Raw genomic sequence first — 16,392 nt, forward strand, 5'->3', positions numbered from 1 at the left:
ACCAAAAAGATTCTTTGGAAAGAGACAAATCCAATGATACCCAGTTTTACCTTCTCCGGTCAGTCATTGACCTTCCAGGTCAGGTCAAACTAAAAAATGTTGCTGTTTGGGGTCACCGTTGGATATCAAGTGCCCTGCTTGTCATATACCAATGACGATGCCGTTTTCTGGTGCCAAGCCAGCTGGAACCTCTTTGTCACACTACCCGACCAGGTTTTTGCTGCTGAGGTCATCTCAGGTCAAGTTAGGTCAAGGTCAATGATATGTGTTTGTACATATGTTTGTGTGTGTCTGTGTGTATACTGATGTGTGCAGTGCACACATCAGTATATTGGGGCTTTATGGCAGGGTTGTGCTCGACTCAAAAAAATTTGCCGACTCGACTCATCATTCAACTTCAGAAAGCCCTGACTCAACTCTGACTCAAACAAGGAGCTGATTTTTGCCCTTGACTCGACTCATGACTCAAGCGGCTCAATGAAAATATGAGTCGACTCAAACTTGACTCAAATTTTTTGTTGAGTCAAGCGAGTTGACTCAAAATTGACTCAGATAAAAAAGTTGTTGAACGGGGGCGGTGGTGAAAAAAAAAAATCCGGGAGCAGGGCCAGGGCGAAGTTGTTAGGCGGGGGGGGGGATGAAAAGCTTGTTTCTAGAAAGTTGAGTTAGCTGACTCATGTTCCTAAATGTTTGGCTCAACTCAATGTCTCAACTCAACTCAAATATAGGCCGATATCGCTTGTGCCCGTTATCGCCAAGATCACTGAGCGGATCGTCCAGCGTCAGCTCCATTATTACCTCTCTAGCAACTTTCTTCTCTCGGACAGTCAACATGGATTTCGGCCCAACCATTCGACTGCTTCCGCTCTTATTAACGTCTCCGATAGTATACTCTCAGCCATGGACAACAGCGAAATTTCTCTCCTGTGTCTCATTGACCTAAGTAAATGCTTTGATATCATCAACCATTCTAAATTACTTGACAAGCTCCAACTACTTGGGATTGACGCTGGATGGTTCCGCTCATATCTTGAGGGCCACACACAGAGTGTATGCATCAGTGATGGTAGGGGTCACCGCGTACTCTCCAAGTCACTGCCAAACCATGTTGGTGTGTTCCAAGACTCGGCCCTCGGGCCTTTGTTGTTCACTTGCTTTGCGAACGACATGAGCCTGCATGCCCTTGATGCGCGTATCGTTCAGTACGCTGACGATACGCAGGTGCTCGTCAGTGGCCGTAGGACAGCGATGAGCGACACAGAGACTAGAATGGAGACGACCCTGGCAGCCCTCAGTGACTGGTTTGCGGCCAATGGGTTGAAAGTCAATGCCACCAAGACTGAATTGATTGCGTTTGGCAGCCGGCAGAGCATGCGCAACCTGCCTGACATAAATGTAAGATTTAGAGACGCCGTCTTGAAACCGTGTCAAAGGGTCAAGAATCTGGGCGTGACCTTCGATTCTTACCTCACCTGGGATGACCATGTCGCTGCCATTGTTGGTAAATGTTTCGGAGCGCTGATAAGTGATAGGATTGAGCCAGGTGCGCCACTACATACCAGAGGATACGATTGTGACGCTTGTGACTGCCCTTGTTCTCTCACATGTGCGGTACTGCCTGCCCGTTTACGGGAACTGCTCGAAAGGGAACCTCGCACGACTTGATAAGGTCATTAATTTTGCCGCAAGGGTTGTGTCTGGCCGTCGCAAATATGACCACGTGGCTGATGTAAGGGACGCGCTGGGGTGGCTCTCGGCTGGTGACCTATCGTCGTACGATACGCTGGTGCTACTGCACAAGGTTATCCGAACGGGCGAGCCAGCTGACATTGCCGCTATGTTTCGCCGAAATGAGGAGATGCGCGAGCGAGCGACTAGACGGGATAGCAGGCTGTGGCTACCTGGCATCCAGTATCCACACAGAGGCGGGGCGTCGAAGGTTCAGCTACCGTGCAGCCATGCAGTACAACGCACTGCCCAGTGATTTTCCGGACATGTCAACAAACAAGTTCAAATCATCTCTCAAACGTCGCTTTCAACACTGATTTAGGCTTATGCATATGGGTTGCATGTATGTCAGCTGAAATCTATTCATGCATAGCCATGCGTTTTGGTGAGTTTTGTGTGATATGTTGAGTGTGATGTCTTTTTGTTCCATTCTCATATGACGCGGGAGCGTAATAGCCACAACTACCTGTGGATGCCCCCCAGATGTTAAATACAAAAACAAATACAAATGTCAAAAGTTGTTTTACTGACTCAACTCTGACTCAACTCAATGCCTTAATATTTTTGTCCGACTCAACTCTGACTCAACTCAACAGCTCAACATTTTATCCGACTCGACTCAAATCTGACTCATTTGAGTCAGAGTTGAGTCAAATTTCTGACTCGACTCATGAGTCAAGCACAACCAGGTGCTTTATGGAGATAAGTGTGGCTACATAGGAGCCCATAGGCGGCGGAACGGGGGGGGTGTTGAATTCTGCAAGGGGGCACCAATAGCAAGGTGCCCCCCTTAAATTTGATGTATTAGTACCGGATTCGGATTGTATTAGTACGATGTATTAGTACCGTATTAGTACCGGGGCGGATTCGGGAAAACTCCAAGGGGAGGGTCATGAATCGAAGTAGTGCCTCTACCTATACCCAAAATCAAAACCTCGACGGATTTCGGCCACTTAATTTTGGTGGTGCCCTATTTTCAGTTTTTTATTTTCTTTATTTTTGGTTAGTCGTGTGATGACTGGTGCTCCTGCTAGGCCGCTGGTGCCCCTGGAAAGACTGTGGTACCTACCTACCCTGCCCCCTGACAAGCCTACGGTGGGCCCTGCACATGACTTAGGTGCCCATGGGCCCTGACAGGCCCGTGGTGCCCCTGACAGGCCCGTGGTGCCCCTGACAGGCCTGTGGTGTCCTTGCTAGGCCTGTGGTGTCCCTGGGCCTTGGCAGGTCTGTGGTGCCCCTGGCGAGCCTGTGGTGCCCCTGTTAGAACGCAGGTGCCCTTGACAGGTTTGTGGTGCCCCTGACAATCCTAAAGTGCCAACGACAGGCTTGTGGTGCCCTTGACAGGCCCATGGTGCCCTTGCGAGGCCGGTGGTTCCCCTGCGAAGCCGATAGTACCCCTGGCAGGCCTCTGGTGCCCCTGGCAGGTCTGTGGTGCCCCTGGAAGACCTGTAGTGATTTTGCTAAGCCGATGGTGCTCCTGACAGGCCTGTGGTGCCACTGACAGGGCCGTGGTGCCCCTGCTAAGCCTGTGGTACCCCTGGCGGGCCTGTGGTGCCCCTGTCGGCTGTCAGGCCTGTGGTGCTACTGGCAGGCATGATGGTGACCCCAGGCCCAAAGTCATGACACAGTGACCTCCCCCCTGGGATTCGCCACTGATAATTAGTACTGCGATGGCTTCTTGGTAATTTGATACATGCAGGATTAATGGAATTTATCAAACGAGAATAAGGAAGGTAGGAACGTTTTTCGGCTACTAGTCGTTTATTGTTTTATTTTCGAATTTTCGACCTTCGCATCGAGGTCGTTGTCAAGAAACATATAACAATGACAATAACATGCATCGTGAACACGTTTGAAAAATAGTACGTGTTCCGGAGGATCCCGGATAATACTCTGGTGTTACTCTCGAAAGTAAAACAGCAGAAATAGCATGTGCCTCCATGCGCGAGGAACTAAAGAAATTTGTGCTTAAATAGAGTGTTTTTGATGTCTGAAAGAGAGGAAAAATACAAAACCAGAGAAATGTGAAAACAGTTTGTGAATATAGGTTAAGTTTAATTAAGCTATTAAGAAACAAGAACACAACGCGAGAACACTATCATCAACATCTGGAGCCGTATTGACCCGGATTCGCCGGTGATTAAGATATCTTTGAACGCCTTGTGCAAATTTAAAGAGTAAAGTAATGTGAAGTAACGTAGGTAACTGGTGTCTTGAATTGGCTTAGAGTAATGTAAGTATCTGTTAAGCATTAATTAAGTGCACTCTTTGACAAGATGGCAGGGAAGAAGAAAAGGAGAGCTGACAATACAGAAGCTGCCGATCAAGATAACTCGGAAAGTTCAGATAAATCAGATTCAACGATGCCTCTGAAAAGGGACATTAGCAAGACTATGCGTGAATTTCACCGAACACAAAGACGACTCACTTCACTTGTAGAGAGCGGTGAGATCACAACTGGAAACTCAGCCGATGCCATCGAATCACTAGAGGATTTGATCGAGCATATGCATGGACTGACGGAATCACTTTGTGAAGAAGTAAGTGATCAAGGCGAAAAGGAAGAACTTTGGCAGGAACTGGAGCAGGTTGAGAAAGAATCGCGAGAAACCATTCGGTTGACCAATAAAGCCATTCGCGAGAAGATTAACCCGCAGCCTGCAAACGCACCAAGTTCAACTGATGCGAGCACGTCCGGAACCCAAGCAAACAAAGGAGTGAGAAGAACGCAGATGGACTGGACCACCCATGGTCTAAGAAGTCCTCAACTGCCGGTGTTCTCTGGAGAGGACTATGAAAATTGGAAGATAACATTCGACGCATTTGTGGGAGACGAAGACATCCCGGAAAAATTCAAGATGATACAGCTCAAAGCCTGTCTCGGCGGTGACCCGCTGAAGCTCGTCAGCCGATACAATCCCACGGCAGCCGGGTATACAAAGGCCAGAAGCGAGCTGGAGCGCAAATACGGCGGAACGGGAAGACGGATCAGACGTCAACTTGAAGAGATCCGAGCGATGAAGCCGGTACGAGCCGGAAACTGCAAAGACTTGGATGATCTTGCTGACTGCGTCCAGACCCTAGTGACCAATTTGGAAGACAGTGGATGTGTGGCGGATCTGACCGAAATGTCAGCATACTACATTTTGGTCAAGGAGAAGCTGCCGGCATCATATTTGAAAACCTACAAGCGGTGGCAACAGGATGGGAACAGGACGGACAGTTTGATTCTGTTCGCTGACTGGCTGGCAGATGAAGCTGTATGTGAGCGGGAGGCGCAGGAGATAAGCTTGGCCGGTCAGCAGAGACCTGAAGGCAGAGGCAAGGCGGAGATCGTACCGAAGAAGCCGAAAAGAGTTTTCAACACGGAGACCGTCGGACAGCCTGAACGAAGAGCAACGTGTCTGTACTGCAACGAGCCGCACAGTCTGGATAACTGCCCGCACTTCACCCGGTGGACTGTCAGCAGTCGCTACCACTACTGCAAAACTAACAGGATATGTTTCCGCTGCCTGTCTGGCCATCATCTGGGGCGTAACTGCCGGCAGTTCAATGGCTGCTCGGTGAATTCATGTGAAGGCACGCACCACACACTGCTGCACGCTACAGCCAAGCCCGCGACTACTGGCCGTGAGGGAGCCATGGGAGGCCGGTCGGTACCTCACGAAGCTGAAGTAGCTGGTGCAGAATACGTCCCATCCACCCAGACACAGAGAAGTTCCAAGCAGTCGTTTCGCACAAAGAAGTCATCTGGAGACGCTCAATCGAACCCCGATCGAGTGGCGTTTCAGACGGTGCCAGTGAAGCTCTCTGCGAATGGGAGATCAGTCATTGTAAGTGCACTTCTGGACCCGTGTTCTGATGCCAGCTACCTGACGGAGGCCGCTGCGAATGAGCTACAGCTGCAGGGAGAAGATGAAGATGTGGACCTGGAGACGGTGAACGGAAGCTCACAAGTGAGGATGAAGAAAACTCAGATTCAACTCAGCTCAGTGGATGAAGGCTACAAGGCCAAGCTCAGCGCATTTGTCATCAAAGATCTGTCCAGCGCATCAACAAAAATCGACTGGAACCTGATGAAAGATCGCTGGGATCATATGAAGAAGATCCCGTTCCCGACCGTATCCAGGAAAGGCAGCATTGATATGCTTATCGGCCTGACGGGCGACACCATGTCCCTGTTTCTACCTGAGGAAACCATCCAGGGGCCTCCCGGTGATCCAGTGGCGGTGAAAACCCCACTGGGCTGGACCGCCTTCGGGCCGGTCAGTGGAGCCGAAATGGAAAGCATCAAGACCCTGAGAACCCATATCCGAAGCAAGCTGAAAGTGGAAAATCAGGAAGAGATTAAGGCCATGCGAGAGATGACAGAGCTAGAAGTGATCGGTGTAAGGGAGCAGAAAGAAAAGATTATGTCAGTTGAAGACAAAGAAGCGATGAAGAAAGTTGAGAAGATGAAGCATGAAGGAGGGCGATATGAAGTGAAAGTCCCCTGGCGAAATGATGAGCCCAATCTGTCCGGAAATTTCGGATATGCGCTCAGCAGGCTGAGAAAAACGGAGGAAAATATGAAGAAACGTAAAGATGAAGCCATGGAGAAAAAGTACGGTGAGATCTTCGAAGATTACGTGAAGAAAGGCTACTTTCTGAAGATAGCCGCCGGTGATGAAAACTGGACAGCCGCCACCTGTGAAGGGTGGTTCTTGCCTCACTTTCCAGTGATAAGACAAGACAGGGCAACAACAAAGATCAGACTGGTCTTCGACGCTGCGGCAAAGTACCAGGGAAGAAGCTTGAACGACGAGCTGTACCCAGGTCCTTCAATCTGCAGCGATCTGATCGAGATTCTACTGGGATTCCGGCGTCATCCCATCGCTCTGACGGGTGATGTCGAGGAGATGTTTCGCCAAGTGAAGCTGGCGACCGCAGACAAGAAGTATCACCGCGTCCTATGGCGCGACGGTGAAGCAGAGAGGGCGCCCGATATATACGAAGCCCAGCGATGGATATTTGGAAACGCGGCTGCACCTTTCGCTGCTCAGTATGTCATGAAGGAAAATGCTCAGATACACGCTGCCGAGTTCCCTCTCGCCGCTCAAGCCGTGGAAAGATCATTCTACATGGATGATGCGCTCTGCTCCTTCAAAACTGAAGAGGAAGCCAAAGAAGCAAGAGAACAGCTCACTGATGTGATGAAGCAGGCAGGCATGCACATATGGAAATGGCGAAGCAGCAGCTCGGATGTAACAGCAAGTATCCCGGAAAAGGAGCGCGCTAAGGAGCCGGAATTCAAGATCGAAGATGGCCCAAATCAGACAAGCAAGACGCTGGGTCTTCTGTGGAATGCTGGTGAAGATACTCTTGGAATCTGCGCTACCACTTCCTCAGACGCCACGCCTGAAAACCGGCCAACAAAAAGACTCTGTCTCAAGAAAATAGCTGCGGTTTTCGACCCGCTGTGTCTGATCTGCCCGCTCACCATCACCGCCAAGATCATCTTTCAAGAGACTTGGGCTCGCGGTCTGGATTGGGACGATCCACTGCCGCCCGACATGGAAGCTGAATGGCTGACCTGGCTTGAAGATATTCAGGAGGTGAGCTCATTGACTGTCCCAAGGTGCGTTCATTCATTTTCCAGTGAAAACGCACAACAACTGCATGTATTCTCAGACGCATCGGAGCAGGCGTACGCCGCTGTGATTTACGTCGTCACTGACTGTGAAGAAGGGATCGTGTCAAGAATAGCTCTGGCTCGAGCTAGGGTCACACCAAGGTCAAGAAAGGTCACCATACCTCGACTCGAGCTTATGGCTGCGCTACTTGGCCTGCGGCTCGTGAAGAAGGTCTGCGCTGCGTTTGAGATTCAGCTGACGGACGTGGTGTTCTGGTCGGACTCGCTCAACGTTATCTGCTGGATAAAAAATGACGTCAAGCGCTTCCAACCGTTTGTCGCCCACCGCGTCTCAGAGATCCGGGAGTTCACGAGTCCTGATCAGTGGAGACACATTCCTGGAACGGAAAATCCAGCAGATCTCCCCAGTAGAGGTGTCAAGCTGGAAGACCTGAAGCACATCAGCCTCTGGTGGGAAGGACCTCCATTCCTTCTGGAGTCACCTGAGAACTGGCCAAAACAGAGAGACATCTCTGAACAGGCATGCGACCCCAGTGAGTTCCGCAAAGAAAAAGTAACTACTCACTCAGCGCGGGCGAAGGAGATGGACACAGACTTCCGGCTACAGCCAGCACGCTACTCGAAGTGGATGAAGCTCATCAGAGTGACAGCATGGGTGCTCCGCTTCGTGAAAAGGCTGAAACAAAGAAGAACCGAGGCTGAATCTGAGAACTCGGATAGCTCCTGTGGTTCTCTCTCGAGTGAAGAACTGACTCAAGCCGAGTATTTCTGGTTCCTGAAAGCTCAGGAGTGCTTCGAGGACGAGCGACGTCATCTGCAAGCACAAGAGGAAGACAATGACGTAGTGCACTCAAGGCACGTGTGCAAAGACAGCAAGATCCGTCGCTTGTGTCCAGCGCTGGATAGCAACGGATTAGTGAGAGTTGGCGGCCGTCTACAGCAGAGTGGACTGTCCTTCGACGCCAAACATCCGGTGCTGCTACCGAAGCATCATGAAGTGACGAAATTGTTCGTGCGATACGTTCATGAAGATGGTGATCACGAGCTGGGAATCGAACACACCGTCTCTGAGCTTCGTCAGAGGGTGTGGATAATCGGCGCCAGAGAGCAAGTGAAAAAATGCATTTGGTCATGCCCAGAATGTGTGAAGAGGCGCCGACTACCCAGAAGCCAGCTCATGGCTCCAAAACGCACCAGTGAAGTAAAGGGGCCCTATCGGGCTTTCTTGAGATGTGCAGTGGATTTTGCTGGGCCGTTTGAAACCAAGCAGGGCCGATGCAAGTCAAGAACCAAGCGCTACTTGTGCCTCTTTCTGTGTCAGCAGACCAGAGCGGTGCATCTCGAGGTCGCCTTTGGCCTTGACACAGACAGCTTTCTCAGAGCTTTCATGCGATTTGTAGCTCGCAGAGGTGTACCTGCTGAAATGACCTCAGACAATGGGAAGAACTTCATCGGAGTGAGCCGTGAACTACAGAAGCTGGCGAGCAGCCTGGACCAGGGCGACATCACAACGAGGACCGCGCACTTGCGTGTCAAGTGGAACTTCACGCCTCCAGGCGCTCCTCACTTCAACGGAGGCTGTGAAGCAATGGTGAAGAGCGCAAAACGTGCGCTTCGGAAGACGCTGGAATCGGCTCATCTCAGCGATGAAGAGCTACAGACAGCGTTCTGCCGCGCTGAAGCTCTGCTTAACTCGAGACCTTTGACGAGTGTCTCATCTGATCCGAATGACCAGCCGCCCATCTCTCCGGCGTCGCTCATGTTGGGCCAAACCAGGCTCGACTTCATGCCTGATGATGATGGAGATGCAGAAACGACAAGAAGACGCTGGCGCCGCCTGCTGCAACTGAGCTCGGAGTTCTGGCGACGCTGGATTCGCGAGTACCTCCCAACTCTGCAAGGGAGGCAAAAATGGACTGAGCAATCTGAAAACCTGCGTGAAGGTGAACTGGTGCTGTTGGTGGATCCGAATGCACCCAGAGGACTGTGGCCGCTAGCCAGGGTCACGAAGACGTTCCCAGGATCAGATGGGCTCGTCCGTGTTGTAGAAGTTAAGACTGCAAAAGGTGTATATAAGAGGCCAGTCACGAAGACTGTTCGACTGGAGCTGGATGTCTGAAGAGGATGACTGTAGACGCCATCGGTGGGTGACTGTCATGATCCAGGGATGCAGCTGATGTGGTCTGAAGTGATTCTGAATGACCGGAGGTTCATTCAGAGTGGGGGGTGATGTTCCGGAGGATCCCGGATAATACTCTGGTGTTACTCTCGAAAGTAAAACAGCAGAAATAGCATGTGCCTCCATGCGCGAGGAACTAAAGAAATTTGTGCTTAAATAGAGTGTTTTTGATGTCTGAAAGAGAGGAAAAATACAAAACCAGAGAAATGTGAAAACAGTTTGTGAATATAGGTTAAGTTTAATTAAGCTATTAAGAAACAAGAACACAACGCGAGAACACTATCATCACCAGTACGGTCATCATATCTAAAAACGTGCAAGTAATCCCTCCAGCTATTTCTGGCCTGAAACTATGTACCCAAAATTAATGAGGAAAAAAGTGTATGAATAGATGAACGAATGAATTAATGGCTAACTGACGGACTGACTGACTGACTGAAGTAAAGAATGAATAAATGAATGAATGAATGAATGAATGAATGAATGAATGAATGAATGAATGAATGAATGAATGAATGAATGAATGAATGAATGAATGAATGCAGTACATGAGACACACAAACAGGCTGTGACACATTAAAAATACATGCTTAAAATCTTTGATTGCTTGATCGTCGGATCTCGTTGCCCTACCAGCACTGATCCCATAAAGGACTGAATGCGGTGCCGTCTACTCGGTTGATCGTGTCGTTTTTCTTGACGTGTATTTGTAGCGCTTCTTTCGTGAGTCGTTTCGTTAGATTGTTTTCGTTTTCGAGGACTGTCGTTTTGTTCCAAAGCGGTGCGTGTTCTCCTGGTTCAAAAAGGTGATCTACGAAGGCGCTTCCGTTGTGATTGCAGTTTTTGACGTCTCTTTGATGTTCTTTTATTCTTGTTTGCAGCTTCCGTCGTGTTTGTCCGATGTAGATTTTGCCGCAGTGACAGGGGCTTTTGTATACACAGGGTTTCTCTTCCGGTAGATGTTTGTCTTTGACTGTTGATAATTTGCTCCTAAGTGTTTGGCTTCTTGAAGAAATGGCACATTCGATGTTGTTCTTTTCCAGGAGGCGCTTCAGGTTGTGAGTTAGTCCCTCGCAGTATGGTAGGACTGCTCGACGTTTCCTGCCGTTTCGTGTCGTTCTGTGATCCGTCGTTTGTTCGTTCTCTCCGTTTTCTGTCGTCTGTAGTTTCGGTTCTGGTGTTCTTCGTTTTCGTGCTATGTATTTGTGTATCGTCTTCGCTGGGCCATTTCTTTTTAAGGCTCGAAGTATGTACAGGAGCTCGTCTTCTAGATGTTCTGGTGAACAAATCTTGAAAGCCCGGTCGACTAGTGACCTCACGACTGCCATCTTCGAGGCTTGTGTGTGCAACGTGTTCACGATGCATGTTATTGTCATTGTTATATGTTTCTTGACAACGACCTCGATGCGAAGGTCGAAAATTCGAAACGAAAACAATAAACGACTAGTAGCCGAAAAACGTTCCTACCTTGTATTAAGATGTCTAGTCGTAAAAGCTTGAAATCATATGAGAATAAGGAAGAGACAAACACATAGGTACCTACTTGAGGATCAGCTTAAAGTTAACCACACATACGGGGGTGAACTGCCATTTTCGTTTAGTAAAAAAAAAATCATCGTGTCAGGGCTGTGACGAAAAATAAGTGGCCTAAATCCGATGAGAAAACAAGATTTGGGGGTACCCTAGGTTTGGCTCCTTGAGCTGGTGCCCCCCTTGTCTCAAATCGTTCCGCCGCCTATGTTAAGGAGCCCATAACGTGCTCTCATAAGCCCTGTGGTGCCCTTCCGAGTTGAAGCGCGGCCACTGCGGACGTTCTGCCACCAATTGGCGCCGCAGGGCCCCTCGGGTTCGAAGGAACCCTAACCCCGAGAACGGGCACGTGCCACGTACCCCCTCGCTCCCTGGCTATGCCACTGAATCCAAATGATCAGGGACCCTTCAAGTAATCAGGGGCCTCTTAGAAGACCAGGGTTTTTCAATTGATCAGGGGCCCACTAGGTGACCAGGGGACCCTCTGATGACCGGGGGCCCCTTAAGTAACCAGGGACCCCTTAAATAACCAAGGCCCTCTCAGTAAACGGGGGCCACTCAGGTAACTGTAGGAGTCCCTCAGATAACCAGGGGGCGGCAAGGTCTCTTAAGTCCGTTTTTGACAAGGCTGTGATTGACGTCAGCTCAATCACAGTGGCCCTTTGCCACCAGTAGAGGGCCCTTTCAAGCCTTTTGAGGGCCGTTTAACGTCTCTTGAGCTCCCTTTGAGGCATTCTAAGGGTCCTTTGAGCAGCCGAAGACCTTTGAGGCCTTTAAGGGCCTCTTGACGTCAGCTGAGGACCGTTGGACGTGGGCTGAGGACCGTTTGGGGCCTTCTGATGGCCATCCATATTACTATTTGAAGAGGGTGCGTCTGTCCGTTACCGAGGTCCCGACTTGGTGGTGCTTTGCGTGGACTACAGGCCAGACCGTTGCACCTAGCGCGCTGAAATTTGCACAACTTATAGATCAAGGATGCGCGACGTGCCTTTGAGGGGTCTCAGCTCGATCGGGTCGACAGTGAGCGCGTGGCGCGTGCACAAAAAGTGCAAATTCGCGTCATAGACTTTACGTGTATAAATCGGCGTGCGAAATCAGGCGAAAACGGCTAATTTTGGCCGACACGGGTCCGGTCCCGGCGCAATATCTTGGTGACCAGGGGTCCGGCCGGCACGGGGAAAACAGCATCGTGTAGATAATTGAATCGGCAATTGAATGGTGTGCGATACAGAGTATAGCACGCGCCACGTGCACCGGGGAGGGCACTTTTTTTTAAATTGCGGTTTTTGACGGATTTTGGAATTGATTTTATCTTTAGGTGACCGTTAAATGGAGCGAGTTGAAACAACGCCTGTTGGCAAGAGAAATGTACCGCCTTTCATGGGAAGATTGTGAATAGCTAATTTATCGACGCCAAGGTGGTACAAATCGCTGGAGAAAATGTTGTTTGTCGATGTTTCGCTACTTTATTATTCACACGGATTTTGCTCAATGATCTGATATCTCTGGCAATTAAAAATGGCACCGTTGGAAAGAGCATTCAATTCTGTCCAAGGTTCTGTCTTAACTTTTGCATGATGATCAAAAGTATTCTTAAAAATGTAAATGTTCCAAACCATTACATTGTCATTTTTAGCGAAATTCATCGATGGCCCTCAAAAGACTTCACGCCAGTTTTCGGCTAATTCTAAAGTGAACGCATGCTAATAATGAACGCATGATAAAGTGAACGCCGCCACCCTGTCTCCATCCGTCCTGGCCCCAAATGGTGCCGGCACCGTTTGCGGCCCCGCAGCTACAGCAGCCGGTCCCGCCTCTGCAACAGCAATCAACGCTGACCTCACCTCCGTCGCTGCACCAGCAGGCTACAGGAGGTGAGTCGTCATGGCAAGAGCGAAACGCAGCCCAGGCGGGTATGTTTCGCACCGAGAGCTGGCCGAGCCTGCCAACCCGAACGGAGTGTTGCCCAAGGGCAGTCTCAACTTCTGCACCCGGCACAGCAGCGCCCGCATCAACCACTGGCCTGCAGCATCAAAGGTACTGGTCGGGCTGTTAACTCGCCCGACACAGACACAGCAGGGTGTTGGGATTCCAGTAGCTCCAAGCCACTTCGCATTGGATGCTATAACTGTGAGGGATTTCTCAGTGCTGCTGCCTACGTAGCTGAGCTCATAGGAGGATTGGATGTTTTATTTCTCTCAGAGACTTGGGTTTCCAGCGCCGAAAGCTCCATGTTAACTGATGTTCTGTTAAGCTTTGAGGTAGACGATGTACAGATATTCCAGACGCACGCGATGGAAATGCCGCCTGGTGCGGGGGAAGGGCGCCGTCACGGGGGTACAGCCATGATATGCAGAGGAGGTGGCTGCTTCTCCTTCTCTCACCTGCAGTCGGAATGCAACCGGCTGCTAGCCATACAGATAAACAGTCACAAAACCCCATGTCTCATCATAGTTGGCTGCTATATGCCTTACTTTTCTGGGAATGTAGATCAGTTAGAAAGCTACAGAGACGCCTGCGCGAGTTTAAAATCACTGTTCTGTGCACACAGGGTCACTGCTCCACTAGTGGTAGTCGGTGATTTTAACTGTCCCCTTCCAAAGCTGTCCCCAGCTAGGAGACCCCACTTTTGGCCCCGGCTGCGTGGTTTTAATGCGTTTAGCGGGGAGTTTCAGCAATTACTAGACGACAATGACATGGCCATTGCTGAGTTTTGTTTTCCTCAGTCGGTAGATTTTACCTATGAGCGCGGTGGCCATAGGACACACATCGATCACATTGCTGTACCTCGTTTGTTTGTAGGTCATCAGCTTCAGGCATGTGCCATAGTCCCACCATCCCCAGATAACCTTAGCCCACACCTGCCCATCCAATGCACACTGGAACTGACAGTTAAGCATCAGGGCAGAAAGTGTAAACAAACACTGGTGAATAACCTCGTTGAAAGCAAGCGCACGGTCCTAGTCTGGAAAGACAGCAGTCGGGTTGAAAAATATCACAGGATCCTTGCTGAGCGCCTCCAGCTGGTTCAGTTGCTTGATCTTGATGCTGATCAGCTGGACAGGCATCTCACATCATGCATCCACGAGGCAGCAGCTGAAGCAGGCTGCTCTCGGCCCCGGAGACCACCGAAGCCCTGGTGGACTCCATCTGTGTCGGCTTCTCGAGATCGCGCCCGCCTGTGGCACCGTATGTGGAACGATGCCGGTCAGCCCCGGAATACAGCTCTACACAACTGTTTCCGGGCCTCTCGAAGGGCTTACAGACGAGCTCGCTCCGACGCAGCCAAATCCCAAGTAGATTCCTTACGCCCACTTTTTGCCAATTCTGCGCCGAAATAAAAACGTTCAGTCATTTTGGCGACGCGTTGATCTAGCTCGGCGAGGCTCACGCGCTTCTTGTTCGTTGCTCACCGCGAGTGATTTTGAACTACATTTCCGCCGTATCTACAGGGATGGCGATAAACTATCCACAGAACAAGAGGAAGTGCGTGAGCGAGTAGCAGGCTTACTGGCCCAGGCCCAGGCGAACCCGGGGCCCGCCAGAGTCGTCTCAGCTAATGAAGTTGATGGCCTCGTTTCCAAGTTGAACCGCAACGCTGCCCCTGGTCTTGACGGAATCACTGTCGAGCACCTGCTTCACGGCTCCTCTCGGATACTGCATGAGGCCATTGCCGGCTTACTGACGGCCTGCTTAACCGAGATGCGAGTCCCTGATAGCTTCACGTACAGTGCGGTGGTGCCAATCATGAAGAAAAGGGGACTGGATTCCAATTGCGCCGATAACTACCGACCAATCTCATTAGTAGGTACATTATCGAAGCTGTTAGAGCTTATTTTGCTGGATGATATCAGCAAATCATTTAGACCTTCAGGGCTGCAATTTGGCTTTCTTGGCCACAGGGGCACACGGGAGGCTTCTATCCTTATTCATGAGACAGCGCAGCATTTTCTGTCGCATAGGGTTCCATTGTTTGTGGCCAATTTAGACGCTCGGAAGTGCTTCGACCGGCTCTGGCACTCAGCTGTTCTGCTCCGTGCACACGAACACTTACCTAAGAGAAGCTGGGCCCTCTTGACTAAATGGTACGCTCATTTAACTTCCCGAGTGCGCTTTGCTGGAGCGTGGTCAGATGCTTTCGCAATTCGTCGTGGGGTAAGACAGGGAGCTCTCTTGTCACCATGCTTAACAAACATGTTCTTCATGCCACTGATTCAGGAGCTTGATGACTCTCGCCTCGGCCCCATCCTGTTCGGTCACCATATCCCAGTAGTGGCATACGCTGACGATATTCTTCTGATGTCCGGTAACACGAGTGATTTGCAAGGCATGCTGAATGTTGTTACTAGCTTCGCGAGCAAGTGGAGGATAGATTTTGTGCACAATTCGCCTGACATGACAAAAAGTCACAGCTTCATTTTCGGCGCAGAGCTCATTACGCAAACACCCCGCTGGCATCTGTGTGGGCAAACTCTCCGATACCAACCAAAGACAGAGCACCTGGGAGTCCAACTGAGCTCGCAGTTAAAGGGCGCCAACCAGGTAGCCGAACGAATCCGTAGGGGCAGAGGTGCATTTTTCGGCCTGTCCCCAGCTGGCATGTTCAGTCCGTTTCTACCGGGGGCAGACAAAGCCTTTCTCTGGCGTGCGATTGTGTCCCCAACCATGCTCTATGGCTGCTCTATTTCCCTTTTGAGTTCCGCGGACATCGAACGCTTAGAACGGTGGCAGGCATCTGCGCTTAAGGCAGCGTTAAGGCTACCGCGAAGTGCTCATCACTCAGCGCTGATGAAAGCACTTAACATCCCCAATGTTCAGGCACTGTTGCGCCGCTCGCAATTTGCTGCCCTCAGGGATGCTTTTGATGGGGACCATCGTCTCCGTGACGTTTTGTTCAGTGCATTAGCGCGAATTTTTCTGAACACAAGTTCTACGAGACATACTGGCTCGATTGTAAACCATGTGCTCGCCTTGTGTGATGGAAGCCTTGGTAGCATTGTCAGGATCGCTGGCGGCCACGTATCGACCGAGTGAGTAACATGTCCTACTGTCCCCTGTGGCTTAACCGACTCACTACGATGGCTGATGGCCCAGAACGATACCTGTGCCTGGAGCCTCGTCAGACTGTTGACATGCGATGCTCTCAATCAAGGCCATTCATAGGCCCCGTCGGCTGAAAAACTGATCGTACTCGTAGTGTATGTAGGTATAGGTGTGTGTAGGTGTATGTGTACATGTATATGTGTTTGTCCGTCAAGGATGTTGTAATAAATTGATGATGATGATGAATACGACACGGGCACCTCGATGCGATGTATCTTTT

General features: G+C 50.3%; 2 protein-coding genes across 8 annotated transcripts in view; one reads left to right on the plus strand and one right to left on the minus strand.

Moving 5' to 3' along the window:
• The window catches only part of LOC122379985 (2',5'-phosphodiesterase 12-like), a 77,774-nt gene that overhangs the window by 49,096 nt on the left and 12,286 nt on the right, over positions 1-16,392 (minus strand). The window lies entirely within an intron of this gene.
• Positions 4,857-16,392, plus strand: part of LOC122379970 — a 36,498-nt gene continuing 24,962 nt past the window's right edge. Inside the window, exons 1-2 of the mRNA XM_043362674.1 lie at positions 4,857-7,322; positions 7,569-8,003. Of these exons, the coding sequence (XP_043218609.1) occupies positions 4,857-7,322; positions 7,569-8,003 (2,901 nt within the window). The remainder of the gene's footprint in view (positions 7,323-7,568; positions 8,004-16,392) is intronic.

This window comes from Amphibalanus amphitrite, unplaced genomic scaffold (assembly GCF_019059575.1).
Source record: "Amphibalanus amphitrite isolate SeventyFive unplaced genomic scaffold, NRLGWU_Aamphi_draft 000088F_arrow, whole genome shotgun sequence".
Taxonomy (NCBI): domain Eukaryota; kingdom Metazoa; phylum Arthropoda; class Thecostraca; order Balanomorpha; family Balanidae; genus Amphibalanus; species Amphibalanus amphitrite.